Genomic DNA, 23,910 nt, shown 5'->3' with positions numbered 1-23,910 from the left:
ATGAATCTCTTAATATCATAAAGTCCCTCATGTGTCATGTGTAGACAGTCATTTTTTAATCAGGGCTCACTTTGTTACCTTTTTTCAATTAAACCTCTTTTCTATATAAATTACCCAGTCTCAGGTATGTCTTTATAGCAGTGTGTAAACAGACTAATACAGGAAATTGGTACCTGGAGTGGGGCATTGCTATAAAGATACTTGAAAATGTGGAAGCGACTTTGGAACTCAGTAACGGGCAGAGGTTGGAAGAGTTTGGAGGGCTCGGAAGAAGACAGGAAGATGAGGGAAAGTTTGGAGCTTCCTGGAGACTTGTTGAATGGGTTTAACCAAAATGCTGATAGTGATGTGGACAATTAAGTCCAGGCTGAGGTGGTCTCAGATGGAGATGAGGAACTTATTGGGAACTGGAGCTGCCAATAGATCAGGAGTTAACCAGAAGCTTGAGTTGAGTATGGACCTGACATATGGATATACACATTGACATCTTATGCTAGTGTTCTGGCCCTCCCTGCCCTGACAGTGGTAGAAGCATCCATCAATGCCTGTCCTGACATCAGCATAAAGGACAGGTTGGAGAGATTGTAGATAAAGGCAGAGAAGCTATTATAATGCTCCTCACCTGGAGTTCCCCAGATGGAAGACAAGGAGGCCCTGGAACAAAGGAATGGCATTTGGGACAAAGTAATGTTGGCAAATAAGAAATGCAGCAGTGGTCCAATCCACAGGAGATGCCAGGCAATTGCTCATGGCATGAGATAGGGTCACAAGGAAGAGCAAAGACCTGAAAAATCTTTCTTCTTCCCTTCCCTAGGCATCCATGATCCCACCTCATCTACATCCCACAGAGCCTCCATTTTCTCTAGGTATGAAACTGATTTCCAAGCTAGACTGAAAGCTGGAGGAAGATGGGACACATGTCTGCTTCATTTTCTATTACCCCAGCATGTAGGTGCAGCACCCAGCCCCTAGCTGTTTATCAGTATAGGTCTTGATGGTCACCTCCCCAGCCTCCCACCCCAGGAGTAGGCTCCACATGTCTCCCTTTCAGAAACAAGGCCACTTAAGACTCCAAAAACCCTCCTTGCCTTGGGCTCCACACAATCAGTGTATATCTTTCCTCATCTGCTGTGTGCTCTGAAAGTCGTGTTCACCTCCAAACAGTACATCTTTAAAATGGGTCACCTCTCCTCACAATCTACTCCAAAATTTCCAACAAATTTTCTTCTTTTCATTTTGCCTCCCAGCAGCCTATCCTATTCCCTTCTCTCCCCCTGCAAAATCTAGCTCTTCTTCAAATACTTTTAAACATTTTCGCTAGGACATCTATCTATTTCTTAGTAAACATTGAAGAGAGTTTCTTCCTTTATTCAAGTATGGAGCCCTGCTCGATATCCTTTTGGTCTTCATGTGCCTTCTTTCAAGGCCTTTCTGAAATTTTTTTCCATGCCTGAAAGCCAGTGGGGTTTTAACACAGGGACTGCGATGGCTAATTCCAAGGCAAAGTGAGATCGTTATCTATTAATCATTTGATAACTCAAGTTTATCACCTTGATCAATGAATAAGTTATCATTTGCCTGTGGGTCCCATTCTTGAGTGGTCATGGAGAGCTCTGTAGCTCACCCTCTTTACACTCATAATTTGCACAAATTTCACCTAAGAGTATTTACTTAACCACTTTAATTCTATTTGTCTCCACCTAAGACATTTAATTCAACAAATATTTATTAAGCTTCTCTATAAAAGGGACTCTGGCAACTTTCAGACCTGCACTGCAGCACCAGCTCTCTGCTGGCCCACCCCCTGCAGACTTTGGGCTTGCCTGTCTTCATAATCATGTGAGTCAATTCCTTTATATATATGCACACACATGCGAATCTTATTGTTTCTGTTTCTCTGGAGAATTCTGACTAATACACCCCCATTCACCATCCAGGCTTTTGAGGAGAAAGATACCAATCTTTGAAGCAGAGGACACTCTGGATAGAGCCAGGAGTTTGTTGCAGAGTCTGAGAAAACTTCCCTCTGGAGAAGGGATGGAAAGATAGTCTGGGGGGTTGATTTAGGACTGGGTGTATGACACAGGAGAAAAGAAATCCCTGGGGGAGCTAAGTGAGGGAAGTGGACCTCTTATGATAATTTCTCAGAGCAATCTAAGAAATCATGTAGGCCTCTGAGAAGGCATCAGGAATCAATGCAATTTGATTAATTGATTTAAAATATGTTGAACTTTTCAGCCTCCATTGTGTATTTTTGGTGCATTACTCTGTGCAGTTATTTCATCCGAGACAAGAAGGGGCTGGAAGATTGCCTGCTCCACATTCAAACCCTCCTTATCGTATTGGTGCTGACATGACACAAGGATATGCAGTCTTTACCTGGTCCTAATCGCTCACAGAAAGTTGCCAGTCCTTACTGCTCACAGAAAGTAGTGAAGCCTCCCTTCACTCACAGGGCCCACAGAGGTATGCCCTGGTTTATGTAATGAATGGGCTGCTACAAATAGGTGTGATGCGTGCCTTTGTGAATCACTTTATATTTTGAAGACACACTAGAGGAGCTGGCTATTTCAAAGAAACTTTACAAGTGCCTCATTTCTTAATGTCACAAGCATTTCTGATTTAAAATCATAAACTCTTTCTAATGTATTAGCTTATGAAGTTTCATGTTTTGCCTAAGAGGTTTAATTAAAGCAAGATAAAACTATGCTTAATAACATTCAGTTGCCTGAAAGAGCTATTGCAGAAATGCCTAATATATTACCAGAAAGTAGCTTAATGTCTCAAATAAATGTCAAGTTGTCCAAATCAAACTGATAGGCAATTAATGAGGGATAAATGTCACAACTATCCATATTTTTCCACATTTTTTTTAGAAAGAAAACATTCACACAATGAAGGGAATCAGAATCTGTTTTTATATCCCTAGAGTTATAAACATTTGTATCAAAATATTTACAATTATAGTATATGAAATAATCTATTAACGAAGAAGCCCAATACAGTACTAGAACAATCCACCAAAATAATGCAAATTACATGAGACATAAATGTCACAGAACAGTAAGTAAAAGATAAGGGATACATGGTTTACTCCAGTCATAGTTCAACTTCTTAACAAAATTTGAGTATTTCCGTTGGATATGTCTGATATGTAAGTATACTTCTGCACTAAGACAGCCTTCTATAACCATGTGATAATTAAATCATAATAACAAAGTTCATCTTCCCACAGTTTTTGCTGGCCAATCTCTCTAACCCCAACCCAGGTAACTTGGTGGCTTGCCCTCAACATTTCCTTAACCAGAATAAACATAAAGAAATAGAATTAGTAATAATCCTTTTACATAAATACCAGAAATCATGGCATAACAAATCCCCAAAAATGAAAGGTATAAAAGAAATGGATGAGGCGAAAGCTAATAAAGAAAAGTAGGCAAGATGTCTCAGATTCTCCCTGGGGTAGACCTTCTCAGGGCAATAAACAAAAAGTTTTCCCAAAAAACCCCTTTAGACAGAATCTGAGATGGCTTAAAATAGCTGCTCCAGGGCAGAGCAATGCCTGCTTAACCAGGAATAACATACTACTTCTAAGTACTATATAGAGATGCTCCTGCAGCTGCAGGCAGCTCATCTACCATCTGACTAGGTACTACAAGAGTTTTTCCTTTTCTATTTTAAAGAAAAGATCTGCCCATCACCTAGATTTTTATTTATCTCATGGGATTTTCTCATTTTCCTGGGAATGCAGGCACTCTGTTCTTATCATGGCTGAAATATAGTATGCTTAATACTTCACAATTATATAGCACCTTTCACCCAAGGGCCTGTTGTTTGGTTTTGGTTTACGTGTGTTTTAATCAGCTCCCAGAATTGCCATGCCTCACCTGTGAAGTGGGATAGGCAGGGTCCCTAAGAGTTGATCACTCCAGCTGGTGTCTAAGCCAGAGCTACTACTGAGCCTAGGAGCCCTGATCCTCAATATTGATCATTAGACAAAACTTCTTCAAAAACAGTTAACAGGAAGAGTAATAGGATTGTGCTACAAGCAGCCATGTCCATCTCTTTCCTGTTGTATACTTAAAAGAAACATTGACTGCATTGAGGGGAATCCTAAAAATATAACCCTAATATGGCACTGTTGCAAGACTGCCCCTTGGATCCCACAGTTTGTGTAGTACTTTCACCACCAAATTGTTCACTAGTAACTTTAGAGAAACTCCAGAAGAACTGACTTGGCTTTAAGCGAGAGGCCTAGCAAAGACCATGGCTTGAGGTCTCCATGAGGGACAGCCGTGTGTGAGGTCTGGACTGGGCTCTGAGCATCCCCCAGGTTTTCCATTGTGAAAAGCTCTCCTTCTTGGTTTAGCTAACCCACCAAGGTGACCTTACAAACTCTCTCTCCTCCTCCCATTTTGTCACTGAATTCCACAGAGCTAAGTATCTGTTCCAAAGAGGGACAATGGCTCGCAGGCCAAAGCCCCCCCAGGAGGCACTTCAAACTGGAATGTGATGTTTTGCTTTGGGTCAGAAGGGCAGGATGGCTTCCAGGCTTATCGTATTCATCACAAAGACAATATCTGCTCTTGCCAGAACTTGTACCGCTATTTTAACTCGGTGCAGTAGGTCTGTGGACCTCAGTGCATGACCCAGAATTCACCTCGGAAGTGGGGCTAGTGTTGTGGCAGCTGATGGGGCCCCAGACAGTGTGTGTCACTGAGAACAGCTGGAGGCCAAGTCTGGTGGCTGCAGGGAGGCTCTCTGGCCCCCATCAAGGGAGCATCAAAGTACTAGCCAACTACTTTCTCCCCAGGGCGGGGGCTTGGCAGCAGACAATCTCCTCGGTAATGGTTTGGGATTTGAGCTCCCCCTTTTCTTCCCCCTCCCCCCTCCCCATCTTGGTTTTTCCTGTACAGCAACCTCCACTTCCCTCCCAGATTCAACGGCTTCCTCCTCCCCACCCCCCAGATCCCCATGAACTCGTCTGGCCTTATTTCTTTCTCAGGACCAGATAGAGAACGCCGATGATGAAGCTGAAGCAGAAGCAGATCCAGGCCAGGATATAGGAATAGCCGTGGTGATCTTCCGACCCGTAGTAGGTGTTATAGTCATTCGCATAACGATTAGTGTAGATGGACACCCCCACCAGCACGCACAGCCCTGCAGGGGAAAAGGAGATGTGTCAGTGTGTTTTCTTACATTAACATCGAGAAAAAGTTTTTCTAATTTTAAGAAGATCCTATTTCCCTCATTAGCAATAGGAAAATGAACTCTGGTTGTTTGTCCCTAAACAGGAGTTCTGATGGATGTCCCCTGGGCCAAGCTCAATGGTATGTCGATAAATTAGAGGTGTCTGGGCTCTCATATCTGCGCTCATTTGTGTGTCCATAGTGTGATGTAAAACACAGAACCTCATGCCTACCACCCAGCTGTTCTGTCTGGCCCTTGTGGGTCTAGGAAAGCTAATCAGGGATGAAAAAGAGCACGTCCTTCCACCAACCCGAGTATATTGGGAAAGAACAACAATTAAATGAGAATCACAATCATTGTGTGCATTGTGGCAGTGGTTTCATCTTTCTGAGAACTCCTACCTTTCTGCCTTCTTCAAGTGTCTTGTATACACGTGCTATTGACAGATAATGCGCTGCCACTTGGTAGCTACCAAGGAGCACTGGTTTTGAACAATGAAGAAGATGAGGGTTCTTAACCCAAGCAGCAGTTCAAGGTTTTCCATGAGAGAACAAATAACCAGAGGAGAAAATTGCACAAGGAAGTTTCACTGAACCATGTGCTAATCTGTCCAAGTTGCCAGTAGCCCCCATGGTAAGATGGACTTAACAATGTAAACTGGACTCAACCCATGAGATACTCACAGCACACCAGCATGGTGGCCCCCGAGAGGAAGAACCGGTTTCCCTTCTCCATGGTGAAGAGCTGGAACACGAAGACCAGGAGAGAGATGGCAGAGAAGATGATAGAGAGAATCATGAAGGCCTGCACTGTCTTCAGGGCATCTGTAGACACAGGGCGAGGAGAACAAGGGCATGGGGTCACTCCAGGGGCCGAACATTCCCTGACCACACCTATTGTCAGCACTGGGTCAATATCTTTATATATACCTTCATGGGCGTATGACAGGGTCCCATTGCAGAGAGTGTTGGTACAGTTATTCCAAAGACCTACTGATGCATTTCCCGCGTTGGAAACCACCCAGACCTGAAACCAGAAGGAAAGAAAATGTTGATTGAAAGCTGACCCTCTGATTTAAAAAGAAAATAACAAATCAGCTTACATCGGGATCAAATATTAATGAAGACACTTTATCTAGCCATAACGATGTCTAAGCAGCCTATCTGTGGGTGGAAATAAGGTCCGATTAAAACTGAAGTCACAAAGATCCCAAGAGAAGAGAGACAGAAGAATGTGAAACCCAGAAAGAAATCACCTAGCCCTCTTTGGGTTCTACGATCTTCATGACTTAAAATAAACGGAAGTAATTCAACCACAGTGGTTTAAAATTCTAAGGTTCTGAGAAACAGAAATCCAGGATGAAGAAGCTGGCTTAAGTGTGTGCAATTCATATACTCTAACAAGATTGTTTCTTTTAAATCCCTGGTTGACCAGGAAAAAAAAGTGAAATGTCCAACTGGAAACAATTAAAAAACATAAGACCTACTGGGAAAATAACAATGAATCTGGTGGTTAATAAGCCCCTTTCATCTAAACAGAAGGATCAAACTTCACTGTCACAACATGCAAAGTAATTTGATAGTAAAATACTACAGCAAGTGCTTTCCTGTAGGGGCTACTAAAAGTTGAAGGGTGACTTGAATGGATTCCCCCAGGCTCATGATGGTGCCGCCATCCCTTCCTGCCTGGCCCAAGAAAAGGAATCATCCTTCTAGAATAGAAAACAAGTGCAGGGTTCTGTCTACATACACACAAATGCACACACTGGAAAGGCGGGGCCAGGCACATGCAATCACCTGCGCCAATCCCTGCTCTTCATTCAATAAACAGCTGTGTGCCGAGCCGTATATTAGGGGCTGGTAATTCACAGACACACAGCACTTTGGAGCTCATTAATACACTTTGAAGAAGCTTATCAGATTTATCTGGATAGATGTAAGAGTTGACATATAGAATGGCTAAATTACAAAATGAGGAGGTTGCATGGGTGGAGGTTGCCTTATCACAGTTATTCTTAAATTAGCCTTGCTTATGATCACACCCACCAATGTTTGCAAAGCTCTTCTAACTGAACTTTAAAACTCATTTATACTTTAACTGTGATAGGGACCTAAACAGATTCTGAAACCATGGTTTGCCGGCCTAGTGATTGGTGGCCTTGGTTTTTAAGTCCAAGGAGCTGGCTTGTTTTTTCTGAGAAAAGCACAAGTAAAAGCAAATTGGGTGCTATAAGCCATCACTAGAGGTCAGAGTAGCCCAGGGTTCAGAGAGAAAAGACTCCCTCCACTTTTTTTTTTTTTCTTGTTTTGTCTGAGTTAGTTAATTAAGTGGCACTGGGTTAATCTTGCAAAACTCCGCTTTCACAGGCTACTCTTTGCTCAAAATTTGAATTCGCTGGTCTGGCAGTCAAAGCCTGTCATCCTCTCCTTCCTATCTATCCTTCTAATCAAGCTTCTCAGAAGGGGAAGTCCGGCTCCGGCCACTTAGGTGTGTGTCCTCCTTATCCTCTGACCAAAGCTTGTCCTTCCTACATGTGCTCCTTTGCTAGCACTCCCACCTGAATGCATCCCTATGATCCTTCCACCTTCCCTCTTTCACTAAGAGAAACCTCAGTCATCTACCAGTCCTCCAGGTTCACCTCAAGCTCCACTCACACCTGCTTCTGGGAAGGCTCTTCTAGAGCCCGAAGAAGCCACACTAGATCCTCCAGCCCTTAACCACCTACAGCTCTGGCAGGATCGCTCCTGTGGCCATTCACCTTTATCCTCTTGTTATTTAATTGTTTGAAGGGCAAGCGTGTGTTTATTTTGTTTTCCCACAACTGAGCTGTAAGTTCATGAAGGGCAAGGGCTGTGGCTTAAACTTCTTTTGTGCACTTGATGTAAATATTCGAATGATTTCTCAATGAGTGAATAAACAAAAGCATATTACTCACATTGGCAATGGTGCAAACAAATAGCATAATAACAGTGGCGATGTGGACCACAAATATACCAGCCAGCAATACCAACATCTTGGCTTTTGGTTTTTTGGTAACTCGTGAGCAAAGAGTTCTGAAAAGAAAAAGAAAGGGACAAAAACGGTTACTGTTGGATTCGATAAGACGACTCAGTTTTCCCACACATGTGGGCTCTCTGCTAACCTGGGGAAGAGCTGCTCTAAAAACCATCACAATCGAATCATAAATTCCTGAAAACACCCCTGTAACCTAGCTCTGATTTGCCTAAGTGCCTATTCATCCAGTTATACATACCTACATGGAAACAGAATTTGGTTTCTTCTTAGGCATTTACATACTCAGTTCTCTAATACTGTCTATTTCAAGTAAGGAACAAGAACATTTTATGATAACTGCTACTATTTTATTTTGTTTGTGTTTTAGAGGTTACAAATAGGACTGTGATTTTCAAAGAAGTAGACCTTTATAATTTCCAGGTCTCTGTGCAACAATGTCATATAAATGTCCATTTTCCACTAGGAAAATGTCCATGCTTTCATCGAATTGCTCACCCAGCACTTTTAATAGAAGCGAATGCCTTCTGAAGAATAGCAGCTATTACTCAATGCCCATATACTGAATAGGCTACTAATTTGATCCCGGATGAGATATAAAATGTGAAAGACACAATTCTATTATTATAATGCTGTTTGGTTTTCAATAATTATAACAACCTAATTACAGTTTAATGGTCTAGTCACTCCCGACTGAGCATTTCAGACTAGTATTACTATACCTGAGCCTCTGGACTCTGTGTGCCTCATGGCAGAAAGCCTGCCATTGGTCTGGGCAGAGAGTCATATTTTCCACAGCTCAGTGTGATGGTTCTGTATGCAACTTGAGATACCACCAAATGTGCCTTCTTGTACATGACATTTACACAAATTCCAACCCTTCAGGACTCAATACAGAAGATAGGCAAATGCATAAATCACAGGATGGGAGGATTGGGAACTAACATTGATTAAGAATGTACATGGATAAACAAAAGTTTACAGCCGTAATGGCAGCAGAGAAGAAGGGAGCCCATTGATCATAAAGCCTAGGAAATAAAGGAAGTGTGAAGGATACACATGGGGGAGGCTATTCTGATTTATGTCAGCTACAGAAGGAGAGCTTTGTCATGCCTAAGACTGTCACAAAGCAGTGCAGGCTCAGAGGGACATCAAAAGGAAAGGGCTTGAGGTTATTCACACCCTAGGCAGAATGGATGTGTGGATGCCCTAACCAAGGGAGGAGATGGCCAGGCGCGTCCTGCAGTTGTTCCACTGCCCTCTCTCACTCCACCTAATTTAATTGATGCCTTGAATGTGCTTGAGCCACTTTAATGCCATACCAGTATTTATTAGAGAGCACTGATACTATAATTCCAACACTTCACATGCCTTTTATCTCCTCTCACTTTCTTCATCAGGCAACCAAAAATCTAGAATGATCTAATATACATCAGGGTGCCTTGCTCTCTGCAAGCAAGGAATGAGAGGCAGACACTGCTTCCACCATTCTCCCTGACCCTCTCCAGCAGCCCCTTCCCAATCTGGCCACTTCCTTCCAAACCAGGTTGTTTTTTTATGTGTCCAATTTAACTGCGAATGCAAAAATTATGACGTTTATCCTGCCTTTTCAGGGGAGAGGTTGGAGCTTTCATGTCTGCTATTAATAATCTCCCCACACATTCAAATTCATTTTTGCTTTTCTCGGGTTCTAGCACACCTCCACAATTTTCTGCTTGACTTAAATGCACAGCAAAAAGAGTTTTTTGAATCGGAGGTTGAATTAGAATCGTATCCAGTTATTTGACCGCTCATCTCAGTTTCCTCATTTAGAAAGTGGAAGTCGCAATGTCAATTGCAAAGGGAAGTGTGAGGATGAATTCAGATTGTTTATGTAAAACACCTAGTGTCTGGCACATGGCAGCTACTAATAATGGGGTTGCTTTAGCTGTGGTTATTATTATTACTATTATTCATAAGTGAAGCCAGGTAGCTGTTGCCAACTCAACCCAGTTACTCAATCGCTAGGCTGCCCCATGTTAAGTGCAAGTAATAAGGTATCTGCTGTGTAGTCCACGAGGCAGGGTGTATAAAATCCTTTCAGTCCTCTTAGAAATTGTCATTTGTCTGACCCTTGCTCCTTAAGCGGGGAGACCTTTAAGAGCACACCCTCGGGAAAGACCAGGAGACAGTTCACTTTCTCAGCCCAACTTCCTCATACGCCCCAAGATTCACACCTCACCAGATCCTGATCTCCTTGCCCCCTATGGGGAAAGGAACAGGCTGATTGCAGAGAATTGCAAATATTACATAACAAATACTGATGTTTAATCCTCCTCGGGCTCTTCAAATGACTTTCTTGTTCCTGTTGCTTCTAATTTACAAACATCCTCTTCTTAAAAGCGGGAAAGGCTGGAGGGGCCAATAACAGAATATAATCCACCAAGTGAAGCCACTTAAATGAGTCACAGAAAACATTCCCTCCCTGATAGGGTGTTGGGAATTCAGCGGCATTTTGTCTCCTTGGGTTGCTCTGTAACCCCTAAAGTCAAGTCTGATTTCCTCTGCCCAGCTCACACTCTCTGTCTCAATGACCCCTCCCACGGCACCTCTACCTGGACCCATGCGTCACAGCCCTGGTGGTGTGTGTGAGTTCCTGGCCCCTGGATCCAGCTGACCATATGCCCCGCCCATTGCAGGCTGGAAGAATGGATGTGAGAATCAAGCAAAAGAGCAACTCTCTTTCATCTTGGATTTTTGTGATTGTGCCCTCCCTGTCTTTTCACCACGGAAAGAAGCAAAATGTCTGGAGTTAGCAAGTGGTCTTCTTGTGCGAAACACACAGTTCTCTCTGCTTTTAGCTGCTGTATCCAGCCAGAAGGAGAGGCTGTTTAGCTTGAGCTACAACTTCTCCATCTTTTCACTGGCCCATTATTTGTCAGGTTTTACTAATATCACTGTCAGTTTAGAGGGGCTTCCATTACTTTCAATGGCCTTCCCCCAACACAGGTGAAAACAGAATGAATTATCATCTTGAGTTTCTGGGCTGAATCATCCCTAGTTACCCAGTCTCTATACTGGGCTAGATACCTCTTGCCCCCAGGGGACCCCTCAGTCTGGGAGGGGGTGATCATTGAGGTCTTTATGAAAAAGCCATTAGTGGTACCTAATGGGTAAATGTCTATGCACTTATCAAATAGCAGAGTAGAATAGCAGAAGAACCCTTGCTCCTAAAACTTCCACCCACCCATTACTTGCAGGGTAGCTTGTGGGGAGATTCATTCCCTGCCCCACTGTGAATCTTGCTTCATACAAAGGCACTGAAAAAAATACCATGTATGAGAATTTATACATTGGAAGTGTTGGTGGCTACTACTTACTTCTTAGCAGTGTGTTTCACTAAAACAATAGTAGACTTCTCCGTCACCCCTCTCCAAAATGCTATGGGTGGCACTCTCCAGTGGAAAGCATACCCCAGTCCTAGTGAGGCAGCGCAAACCAAGATGCAGAGAATCACAGCATTGCAATTCTGAATACTTTGAAGCAAAACCTGCTTTTTGCAGAGCATTTGGTGCACTGGGCAGTCCCAAAGTTGTAGGGGAATGCTCATAACAGCGTTCATTTGTGGTGCTTAGACTCCCAGACCTAGGCCAGCAGAGCTTATCAATTCATTGCATTTTTAAAGAACAGGCCATCCACTGACTTCTATGTGGATGCCAGGAACACATTTCTGTACCCACCGCTGTGAGTGGAGGATGATCTCTTTCTTAAGCCTCACCTACCTAACATACGTGGCACAGGGGCAGTCAGGGGCTGGGTGGGAAACTGAGGAAGGTATAGGAGCCATGTATGGTGACTCTGGAGAGAAGTATTGTTAACAGAAATGGAGATCAGCACCTCAGAGCCACACACGGGTCTCTGATATCCCTTTTCTGTTTTTTCTGCCCTAATGGACAGGCTTGCAGTTCCCTACCTCTGATCACCATCTTTTGTTTCTGACCACTGTTCTTCCTTTTCTTTCCGCATTGCCCAGACCGCACTACAGCAGACATGTCTTTGTGCTCCTAGCTCTAATGCAAACCTCACAAACACTGACCATTCAGTATTTAGATAAAGTTCTTAGCTAACAGAATAGCTAATATAGTTATAGTTAATAGAAATAACCCTGAGGGAGTTCGAGACCATCCTGGCTGACATGGTGAAACCTAGTCTCTACTAAAAATACAAGACATTAGCCGGGTGTGGTGGCACACGCCTGTAGTCCCAGCTACTGGGGAGGCTGAGGCAGGAAAATCGCTTGAACCAGGTAGGTGGAGGTTGCAAGGAGCTGAGATCGCTCCATTGCACTCCAGCCTGGGCAACAGAGCAAGACTCCATCTCAAAATAAAATAAAATAAAGAAGATTAAAATTGCTCATGGCTATAGCTCCAAAGGGCTAACTAATACGAGACATGAGAGAAGGGAAAGAGGGATAACCAAACCTCTCAAGTTATCTCCATCCATTTAAATCTTTATTGGCTTCTTGCCTCCCTCTTGCACCACACACACACACACGCACACACACACACACGCACACACACACACACACACATACACACACACAAATGAAACAATCAAAGGAACACAGACCTGAGACTGCCATACATTGCTTTGTTGCCTTTGTTCAGGCAGCCTACACTTTTAGGGTTCTCTGACCAGTGAGAAATTACTCAGGGCCACATGGGAGCCTTTCCTTTTCTGGTGGGTAACTAAATCTGCAGCGACTTTGAGAATAATTGACTTCTAAGAAACAGAAGGGAAGTTTAGAGGTGCATAATTTGGCTCCGTGATTGCTAAGCTAGGAATCAGATAACTTTCTCCTGTCCAGAAGTGTGTGTGCTTATTGAACTGCCATGGGGCCTGGAGGCAGCAGCAATTCTTTAAGTGTGGCCTAAAACACAATAACTGGGAGCAATACAATAGAACAGAGCAACCAAAAACCCACTTCTTCAGTGAAGGAAGTGGTCAAAATCCTGGGGCTTGAGTCACTGAAGAATTAGCCTTAGCCGAGGGGTGAGAGGGGAGCGTGCTCAGAAATCAGGGACTGAAGACGATGCAAACACTGGGGGAGGCCCTCGGGGCTCAGATTTCCATGATTCATTTGAGTATGGGTAAGATTCTCCCAGATGAGAGGCATCATGGAGGCCTTCTCTACAAGAGGGCACGAGAGAGCTTTCTGAGAAGCAGGGATGGATCTGGCTGGCATTTCCATGGCAGCTTAAGAAAGACCAGGTGTTTTTCTGGGGAGAAGAGAGCAGTAATGACCACTGCCAAATGTCCTATCTTCCCTTCCCCTCATTCCACTTTTGTTGCCCAAAACCTCACAGTCCTACCCTGAGTTTCTACCTCTATTACTCCTCTCACATCCTTCCTTATGTTCCATTCCCACTGCCACTGTCCAGTTCAGGTCCTAGCCTGACCAAGGCATCAGCCTCACCCATGACCCTGTCTCTGAACGCCTCCCCTCTAACATATCTTCTACCCTGCTACTGGGTTATCTGACCATGGCACTCCCCTGCTCAAGAACCTCCAAACTCCCACCACTAACCACCACCAATCACCAGGAAAGAGGCTCCAAGCACCTCAAGCCAGCCCCTGCAATCCCAGGTCTCGGATTTCCAAAAATAAAAGCCTTGCTTTGTATTCTTCTTTCTGTGACAGTCTATCATTCTTTTCAACCAAGCTAAAATCCTACCTCTTCCAAAATGCCTTCCCAGATCCATAGGTTAGGAGTAGTTTTCTTTTCTCTCTTATTTTATTGCCCTCACATAGCTTTTCATTAAAACCGCTAATGATAGTCCTAAGATTTTAAGTCCCTGAAGGGAGAGTCTTGCCTATGACAGGTACCAAATAAATATCTGTTCAATGAACAAATAAATGAATTAAGGATGCCCATAATTTCTTCCCTATGGAAAAATAATGTCAAAATGACTGAAGACTTCATAATAACCACAGAATTCTAGAGGGAAAATATTTCCTTTTTTTTTTTTAACATACATAGACTTTAGTCCTTTATTATTTTTCAGAAATTGTTTAATACTTTACTACAACTATGTATTGAGCATCTTATTGTATGCAAACTTTATTATATATTTCTATATAAATACCTATGTAAATATGTGACTGTTTCCTGAGTGCATTTGAATACACACGGGTATATATGTGTGTGTTGCCTTTTGTTCAAGAGGAAATAAGTGAATCCAAAGAGAATGTCTTAAATTTCTAAACGCTAGTTTGTCTGCAGATTTAACCTTTCTCTCTACTTCTTTGAATTACAGAATCTCAGGACTGAAGAGGGAGGTCTTTAAAATTCCTTTTCAGTTCAAGAAAGTCATCTACAGATCTAGACCAAAGAACTATCTAAATCATGCTTAACCTCCTCCAGTCATGGAGAGCTCACTACCTACCAGGATCCCCTCCCCAGTTAGAAAGATTTTTCTGACAATACGTCCAAGTGTGCTCTTGGCAACGACCACCACCACTTTTAATTCTGCCGGTGACATTACCCTACTAGACTAATTCTTCCTCTTTCTAGCATGGTTGTCTTCACAGAAGAACTACCAGGTTATCAGAAGATTCACCAGAGGCCCTCACCTTAGATCTCAAAATCTCAGTCAAGTCATAACACAGTCCTGAGATTACTGCTAGACACTCCCTTTTTGTTGGACAATGTTTTTCTGACAGTGAAATTCTGATCTCTTTCTGGATAACTGTAAACTTTGGAGAAAGCTTTCTCACAGCATCTGACCAAAGACATGGCCCTTCCTCCAAGGCATGAGGAGGGAGAGAGAGGCGTAGCCGCCGCTTCTGGTCAACTGACCCCCATGAGTCAGCCATCCCCACACCACCTTCCTCAGCGTGACACCTGAAACTCCGCAGCTGCCTCTCCTTCCTAAGGACACCGCGCAGGGTGGCACGAAAGCCTTTCTGTCCTCTGCGCACGTCAGGAGCATTTTGCTTTTGTTGGTTTGCTTTTGATGTGTTTGTTTCCCATGAAGGATCATTTGGTTGGCAAAATGGATGCTCATGTTACCACAAAAGCAGAAAAGGAAGCACTCCTTTCTGGGGGCAGCCAGAAAGGATGTGTCTGGAGGAGGAAAAGACTGGGATTAAAGGCAGGCTGAGTGGATGAGACCTTGGATGAGCCTCTCTGGCCATTGTTATTGTTGTTTTATATCAAGTGTACTTTTCCATTCTCAATATTGTTTTTATGCAGGAGTGGGAAAGCAGGGTATTAATTTTTCCATGGGAAACATGCAAAGAAAAAGAATTCTCAGGGGCCATTTCCTTCGGCCTCTGCATAGCTCATGTTTGGTGTGGAAGGAAGGAACCTCAGGTAGGACTTGATGTTGGAAAATACAGGGCAGTTTTTACAACCAGGGGAAGCATCGTCAATCAAGCAGCAAAAGTAATAGGAACCTACATGCTGCAGGGAAAACAATTATTTTTTTCATCTCCCAAATGCAGGCTATCATAAATGGGGGTGATTATACAGCAAGTCGTGTTTGTCTAGTGCTGTGTAGACTAGCACAGAGTCTCACATAGTTAGGGGTGAGGAGCCAAGGGGTGGGTTGCGAGTGGGGCAAGCCCGCTATATGAGAGAGAACCTATTGGAGAACCAGATTCTTATAATAAATCTGCCTCCTACCAACTGCTGACTTTGGAAAAATCACATAACTTCTCTCGTCAGTGGCTCCTAGAGGCACAGAGTTCAAAGTAGCACAGAGCAGGGCTTCTCAGCTCCAATCCTGGTTCCATCACACCTGAACTGTGACCTGTAGACCTCAAAGGATTAGCGTGAGGGCTGAAGGCCTGTGCCAGGCACAGAGCGGGGGCCACACAGTTCCTGGTTGGTTGGTCTCTTCCTCTGTGTAAAGTGAGAGGCTCAGGCCAGGGAAATGGCCCTTATGCTTCCCTGGCAGAGCCTGAAGACCAACGATTATGCTAAAAGCAAACAAGCGGCATGAATATTGTTTTTGCAAATGCTCCCAAGGAGAATAACCTCGCTCTCTTATTTCCGCTTGTCCTCTTTTGTGTCCAAGGGAGGGGGTGGATTTGGGCAACAGTTGCAAAGACTGAGGCCAGACCTGGGCTGTGAAGTTGGGGCCCAGCCCACTCCCCCAGACTGCAGCTGGTTAAGGGATCGGGCGATGTTCCCTGGGTGAGGACGGAAGCGTGAGTTGCCTTCTGCTTTTGACAAAGGAGTGTTCTGGCAGCCAGAATGTCTTCAAGGGAGAAGCTGCCAAGATAATAACTAGGGGTTTGGGAAGAAAACCTAGGTGTGGCCCAGCCCCAGCGGCGCTTGGGCGGGACCAACAGTAGATGGCGGCAACATGCTTCAACCAGCAAAGCTGCAGCCTCCTGGAAGGCGGCAAGCTGGGAGGGGAGGCCCCTTGCCTACAGACACCCCAGACCCATCAGGTGGGCTCAGGGCTTCATTTCAATTCGTTCTTTAGAGGTTGAGAGGCACTGAGGTCATTCAGTCCAACCCCTTGATAAGAAGGAAATGCACGTCCCCAAAGGAGAAATGGAATCGAATCAGAACTGAAGCCATTTCGCACCTTCCAGGCAGGGCTCTTCCACCTGGCATGATTTTCTCTCTCCTGTCTCTTGGCTTAGGGTTTGGTGGAAGTTCTAGAACTTCTACCAGATCTACTGTTCTCTCTTTTCCTCCTACATTCTCTGAGTTAATCAGAGAGTCAGCATACACCCCTTAAAACTGTGTCAATTATAAAAACACATGGTCTTCAGAGGCCACTGCTTCTCCCTTCATTTTGTGGAGAAGGCCCACCCAGCAGAGCCAGCCTGCCTGGCCACCACAGGCCCGAACCAGATCCCCCTGCAAACTCCAAGCAAGCTTCTAACCTTCTAACCACAGGAATCCCCACCCCACCCAGACCTGGAAACTATCTTTCAGTAAAGGGAAGCTCCAGGTCTCAGCTTCAGAACTTTCTCTGAGATCAATGTGAACACACTGGCTTGCCCCAAGCTAGTTGTTTCAGGGTCGCAAACCTCTCTCCAACTCCCCTTCTCCAGCGTCCTGGGGAAGGGTCTTTGAGTCTTTGAAACGAGAGGTCTAAGGATCAAGGACCCCGTTTTGCTCTCAGCTCTGATCTGACCTGGAAGAGGAGAAACATTGAAGAGGTTCCAGCCTGGTGGGCACCCATAGCGGAAACTCAAATGATACCAAAGAGGTGTCAACTATCCTGAAAAAAACAAGAGGAAACCAGTGCAACAAAAGATTCTTCACAGGGGACAAAGAATACAATTCTGACCGAAGGACTGTCCTGAAACATTGAGGGTAGGTGGTCCCCAAAAAAGAGCGGAAGGATGGGAGGGGTAACAGCCTCATCACTTCTCCCTTGCTCTTTCTCCATCCACTTAGCTTTTTGTCTATCCACTTTGTCTTTCTCTATCAACTTAGCTCTTTCTCCCGCTTCTAGGTCTTTCTGTCTGCCTCCTCCCTCAACACACAGCCTGGGAAATAGCATCCCACTTGCTCTCCCTCCCTCCCTCCTGTCTTAGTCACACCTTCCTCTTCCTCCTCTCAAATTGTTCCTCATTGGCTCCTGTCCACACCTATACACCACACCCTCATGCTGCAGGGTCTCCCTCCTCGAGAAGAGGGTGGAGTTTGTTCCCAGGGCCAGCTCAGTTTCTCCCTGAGCCTGATTCTGTTCCTGGTGAATGCTTTGCTGTTGTCAATGTCTTCGCAGACTCAGCCTGCCCTCCTCATGTGAGCTGGCACCCTTTACGTTTAATTACTCAAACCTCTTTCTTTTATTCCTAGTGCCGGGTGAACGCTCATGGCTGAGAGTAAGTCCGGGGAACACCATGCCTAAAGAATCTGTGAGTGGATGGGGCAGAGGAGGCTGTGTGGGTCCTCAAGGAACCTAGGAGATGAGAATCCTCTGAAAAATGCCCATTTCAATGCCACGCGTTGCCCTGTTTCACTTTTCTATCAATTTTTACAGATTAAACTAGCTGCTAGCGTCAGCCCAAGGGATTCCTCAAAACAGAAATGGTAGGATCTTAATTTTTTTGTTTTTCGTTTCTTTTTTGGTGTTTTGTTTGGTTGGTTTGTTTTGTTTTGAGAAGGGTCTTGTTTCGTCACCCAGGCTGGAGTGCAATGGTACAATCATAGCTGACTGCAGCCTCAAAGCCCTGGGCTCAATCAATCATCCTGCCTCAGCTTCCCAAGTAGCTGGGACTACCCGCATGCACCACCCCGCCCTGCTGTTTAAAATTCTTTTTTCAGAGACAGGTCTATGTTGCCCAGACTGTTCTCAAACTCCTGGGTTCAAGTGATCCTCCCACCTCAGTCTCCCAAGTAGCTCGATTACCACGCCTGGCTGAATCTTAGAATCTCAGAGCCATAAGGGGTGTGAAAGAACCAACAGGTTCAACTTCCGAAAGCAAAAGACAAGTGATAACACCACTTATCTAGTGATAACACCACTAGATAACACCACTGCCCCTCTGTCTTCCTAGTCAGCTGTCTGACATCTGCTCCAGGATTCTTGCCGCGGTTTCAAGCTGTGCCGAAGGGGCTCTCTAGTTTAACTACCCTCTTTGAAGAAACAATTCATGAAACAGGCTCAGCAAATAGAAAAACTGTCACAGCCACATAAGGCCAAGGGCACCATTCAGCAGAGGAGTCCATCGTAGTTCCAGGGAAATGCCATCTCCACCACACAAAAGAAAACCTTGACCCAAACATTTTGTTAAAAAGGAAAAGACTGAAGCAGCAATCACCACAGGTGTTTGTGCTTTCATCTTTCTCCTTCACTATCAGTGACTCTCCCAGGTAAATTGAAGGAAATGGTTTTACCCAGGCAGGATGCCAGGGACTGAAGTGTTGCAAAGAGTAGTTTCAGGACATGTGTATGTCGGGGCTGGGTGATGGAGATTCAAGTAAACCCCTAACTGGAACCATATTTGGGCTTCCTTCATTACTGAATAGCAAGTGCAGTCCAGAAATTCAAGATCACCTGGGCGGATCTGGGGAGAGTATTAGAAAAGGGAAGCCTATGGTGAGAAAATTCCTGTTCTACACTGGTTAAGATGTAGGAGCTCTTCTCAAGGGGTTGATACCCAGATTGCTGGCCAGCAATTACAAGGAGGCTACATTTGATGGGCAGCCTGCTCCCATAGTTACTATGATGGGTGGTGACAATGTATAGGCGTGGGCTACGTGAACTATGGACCAAGTTATGGGACAATCCCCAAGTTATGGGACAATCCCCTAGCTAGAAGCCTGTGTCCTGGTATTGGATTGATCTAACCATGACTTAGTAGGTAGCAACACTGGGTGTGTCCCTCCAAGTATGTACATCTGAGAGTCCCAAATATGCCTGAGCTTTTGTGTTAGGCAGCTATGTACATACATGTGGGAAGTTAAAGAGGGAACCATATCCATGCATTTAGAAAATGAAAATACCTCCAAATCAAAAACCCCGTGAGTATGATTGACTAAGAGCATAATTCCAAGCTTCAAAAATGCTCCCTGCCCTTCTGAGCCTTAGGCTAAAAAAAAAAAAAAAAAAAAGAAGAAGAAGAAAAGATAATGCAATGTAGATCCATCAAGTTGTATTCATTAAATATTAAATAGGCATTAAGTGTTTAGAGGATAAGGATCATTGGGTGGAGCAACAACGAAACCAGAATAGATATTTTCTGAGTTGTTTCAGGTCAGCAGAATCAGGAAGTTATAAGGAAGTTGATTTTGCTGGATTTAAGGAACTTTAATAAAATTAGAGCTGGCCTGCTGGGGGAATGAGTGTGGAGATACACACTGAGGTTCTGAGCTCCCCACATCTGGAAATTTTAAGATCTGTAGGATGGCCATCTGTTCAAGATGGTGTAAAAGTTAGATTTCTGCACACAGTAGGAGAATGAATGAGATCCAAGATCCCTCCCAAATTTAGAATTCTGTGAACGAAACGAAGGATGAAATGGAACTGACTTGCCTCGTGCCCTTTCCTGTGGCGACGGTTCAGTTATGTGCCCCACCAGGCTCCATAGAGTCTACAGAAAAGCAGTCTTGCCTCATCCCCAAGTTTTGCTAGGTCTTCAAGGTGTCTCTCTCCAGAAGCCCCTGTGGATCTGGCACTACCTGAAATTCCTAGAACCACCCAGAGCAAGCCAAGAGGGTCTGCATTCCCGGGCAGGGGGTCTCCATGAAGCCCACTGACAAGGCTGGGAACTTGATGGGCCTAATCTGGTCTCTGGAGGAAGCAGGAAGGGCTGAGGAAGGCGTAATAAGTCCTTTCCACAATCCACAGAAGGGACGTCTTTCCTTTCCCCAGCGGTCTGCCCAGCAGTCCTGGGAGATAGCCAGATTCTAAGGATGTGATCTGCTCCGAGTTGAGTTGGTTCTTGATGGCCTTTTGCCAACTCCCAAGACAGTGTAGTACCCACAAACAATGTAAAATGTGGGGGGCCCTCTGACCAGGGCGCCAGACAGGATGTCCTGCAGCCCCCGCCCCCGCCCCATTCTTCGGAGTCTGGGTGGAATTGGATCTGCCCCTGAGGGTGGGAGGGGTGGAGCGGGAGGCGGGAGGTGGCGGGAATAACCCTCACATTTCTGTATTGTCAAAGCTGAAATCCAGAAAAACTCTCACAGCTAAGGGATTCTCTCACGACTTCTTGGAGGAAGAGCAGAGCGCAGGAATCAAAACGGCGTTTTGCTAAATTGTCTTCAAACTCCAGCAAAGTAACATGTAGCATATTTTCTCATGTATAAAGCTGCAGTATCATGTGAAACGTTGCCACAAATAATGCAGTTCATGATGGTTTACACTCCCAACGTTTTCGGGGCTTTCCGTGCGCTGACTGGTTAGACAGACATTGCTTATTAGTTTTAACCTGCACAGAACTAAAAGATTTGTATAATTTTCGCAGGATATTAACACTATTGATTTAATAATGGCTTCTCTAATCCACATCCATGTAGTGTGGAAATAATAAACATTTGAAGCAAATGTAGGAGTTCCCTTCATCTTGAAAAGTTGCCCTGGTGCCTACTCAATCATCCCCCCGGGGCAGTTTTACAAGGCGCGTTGCCTGCCCAACACAGGGTTGATTACATCTAAATCTTCTCTCCCAACGTACTGCGCTTCTAAAGGAAAAGCCTAACTTTGTCAGACAAGCTGAATCCTGTCATTCTCATCTTGTTTACTTGGGGAAAAAAAATATACCAGTATCTTACGTTGAAATGGGCCACACCTCAGTAGACACTCACCCAATATGCTAACCTAAAAAAAAAAAAAGGAAAAAGCACCCTTCTTCATTCCTCCTGATTTACTTCATGATTAGCATGAGTATTTGCATTTATACAACCACATTTTGGGAACGAAAGAAAAGATAGGCATTTCAAAACAATCACTGCCTTCCATGCAGAGAAATTCCACATCCACTTGCTTTTAAAAGTTCTTTTATCGTTTCTGATATGCCATCTTTTCACTGAGCACTGAAAGGCAGCTTTTTCTGGGGTGAAAGCACAAAGCCACTCAACAATTTTTAACAGGCACAGATGTTCTCCTGCCCCACCCTCTTCTCCAAACCCAGCTTCCCTTTTGCCTCCCCCGCCCTCCACATCTGGCCAAGAGAAGGCATCTGGAATCCTCATCAGCTCCTGCTTCCACCAAATGAACCACTCCCACGTTTCATTTGAAACACCAGTTGCCTCCCTCTCTTTCACTCTGTAACGGTTTTCTTTTTTTTTTCTTTTTTCTTTTTTTTTGAGATGGAGTCTCACTCAGCTGCCCAGGCTAGAGTGATCTCCAGCCTGGGCAGCTGAGTGGTGCAATCTCAGCTCACTGCAACCACTGTCTCCCGGATTCCAGCAATTCTCCCATCTCAGCCTACTGAGTAGCTAGAATTACAGGCACCTGCCATCATGCCTGGCTAATTTTTGCATTTTAGTAGAGACAGGGTTTCACCATGTTGGCCAGGTTGGTCTTGAACTCCTGACCTCAGGTGATCCACCCGCCTCAGCCTCCCAAAGTGCTAGTATTACAGGCGTGAGCCACCGTGCCCGGCCAACAGTTTTCTTTAAACAAACCAATCCCCCTCTTCCCATCCTATGAGGAGAAAAAAATACTTAAATTTAAACAGAAATGAATAGAGAAGAAAACAGGCAGGAAAAGCAATGTCAAAAATAAACTGAAAACCAGTTATCTATCCACTACCACCCAAAAAATCCCAACCAACAACCAGCGAGCAGAGAAAAAATTCAAGTCCTGAAGCAATCAGAATCAAAACTGATTTGAGGTGAAAACCATCTGGGCAGTTCCCAATGTCATTTCCAAGGTGTGTGGTGTTTCCTCCATAAACAGCATCCTACGCCAGTTTGTTTCAAAGTCCCTGCTCCCTCCACATCCTAGAACGAGAACCCAGCCACTGCCAGGCACGATTTCAGTCCCGTCCCACTGATTTCCCCAGACTCCGTCCTCAAAATACACTTCTCTGAACTTTCTGGAAAAAGTTGTCTCTGTATCCACTTTGAGCCAAAAGTTTCAAGGATCATAGAAAAATAGCAAAGGAAAAAAGTAAAAGCAAAGCTTAGATGGGGTCAGAAGAAGGAGAGCCGTGGAAAGGAAGGAGAAGGTTTGCTGAGAGTCCCCTCAGCGTTAGGAGCTGTCTTACCTGGAGAGTCCCAGCGACAGAGGCGCTCTGAGTGGCGGGTGCTGGCAGCAGCCCTGGTCCGCTCTTCTGGAGGTATGCGACCGCACTGAGGGGAGGGACCTGCCTCCCGAGGTTATAAGTTTCCCCTGCTGGTGTACTGGGGTGTGTAATGGGCGGTTTCTTTTCACCGTGTTTTAAAGGAGTTTCTATGAATCAGTCTGGCTTTAAAAAAAAAAAAAAAAAAAAAAAAAAAGATTTGTTGGTAAGCTACGCCCTGCTAAGCTGGCAGTCAGTCAAGAGTGGCTGGGAGTGAGCCATCAATTCAAAGAACCCTGTTGTAGGCTGTCTCTGACTCAGACACACAGACCACAGTGGAAAAAGGAGTGACATTGCTTCAAATGAGTAATAGGATCACACAAATAGATCTGTTTACTGAAGCCCATTCCTCCTCACCAGAAAGGAGAATTGGTTACCATGGGCATAAGACAAAACACAAGGTTTCAGCCTGGGAGGGGGAGTAAAGGGGCCAGTGTCCTGCTGACTGACGTCCTAGGTCATCATCAAGCGAGATTCCCAGTCTTCCTCCCCCATTAAATGCATCAGCTGCTGCACACTGTCAGGAATTATCAGATTCCTTCTTTTATTTACTTCCCTGCCTGACCCTGGTGCACTGTCCTGTGGGTGGCTGTACAGGGAGGCCCTGAAGGCAAAGGGGACACATGAGGAGCCCTTGCAACCCTGCCTCTGAGTGATGGAGCACTGATTGAACAGCGGAGAATTCCTGGTCTTTCATTATGCTCTGCTAGTGCCTGTGTGTACTCTCCACATTCCAGGAGGAAGTCCTCTAGTTAAGAACTTTGCTCTCTGCAATAATCAGCCGGACCTTGTTCCACAATTGACTTTCTTGAACTTGGCCAGTAGCGTAATCATCCGAACTACCTCCCTGCACCACTCCCCTCCTCTCTCTCGACACTGGAGCTGGGAGAGGCCTGTGAAGTCATCTCATCCCACAGCCCAGGCATTCCACTGGAGAGAGTAAAAGCCCAGATGCCTGAGTTCAAG

At 44.8% G+C, this 23,910-nt stretch overlaps 1 protein-coding gene across 1 annotated transcript; it reads right to left on the bottom strand.

The window, feature by feature from the left end:
• Positions 1 to 2,895: 2,895 nt before the first annotated feature.
• On the bottom strand, positions 2,896 to 22,956 carry EMP1 (epithelial membrane protein 1). The gene is made up of 5 exons (XM_005570201.4): positions 22,870 to 22,956; positions 8,126 to 8,243; positions 6,120 to 6,216; positions 5,874 to 6,014; positions 2,896 to 5,160 (listed from the first exon to the last, which is right to left on the bottom strand). Exons 2-5 carry the CDS (start codon positions 8,201 to 8,203, stop codon positions 4,991 to 4,993), a joined length of 486 nt encoding a protein of 161 aa, XP_005570258.3. The 5' UTR covers positions 8,204 to 8,243; positions 22,870 to 22,956; the 3' UTR covers positions 2,896 to 4,990.
• Positions 22,957 to 23,910: the final 954 nt, after the last annotated feature.

This window comes from Macaca fascicularis, chromosome 11, assembly GCF_037993035.2.
Source record: "Macaca fascicularis isolate 582-1 chromosome 11, T2T-MFA8v1.1".
In the NCBI taxonomy this organism is placed as follows: domain Eukaryota; kingdom Metazoa; phylum Chordata; class Mammalia; order Primates; family Cercopithecidae; genus Macaca; species Macaca fascicularis.
This window is presented reverse-complemented; position numbering and strand designations above follow the sequence as displayed.

Excerpts from the sequence above, each read along its gene's own strand:
- EMP1 (XM_005570201.4), bottom strand. The coding sequence starts at position 8,203 with ATGTTGGTATTGCTGGCTGGTATATTTGTGGTCCACATCGCCACTGTT. Across the intron at positions 6,015-6,119 it reads CCTGTCATACGCCCATGAAG|ATGCCCTGAAGACAGTGCAG; the intron begins GTATATATAAAG and ends CTGTGTCTACAG. Across the intron at positions 5,161-5,873 it reads GGCCACCATGCTGGTGTGCT|GGCTGTGCGTGCTGGTGGGG; the intron begins GTGAGTATCTCA and ends TTTCCCCTGCAG.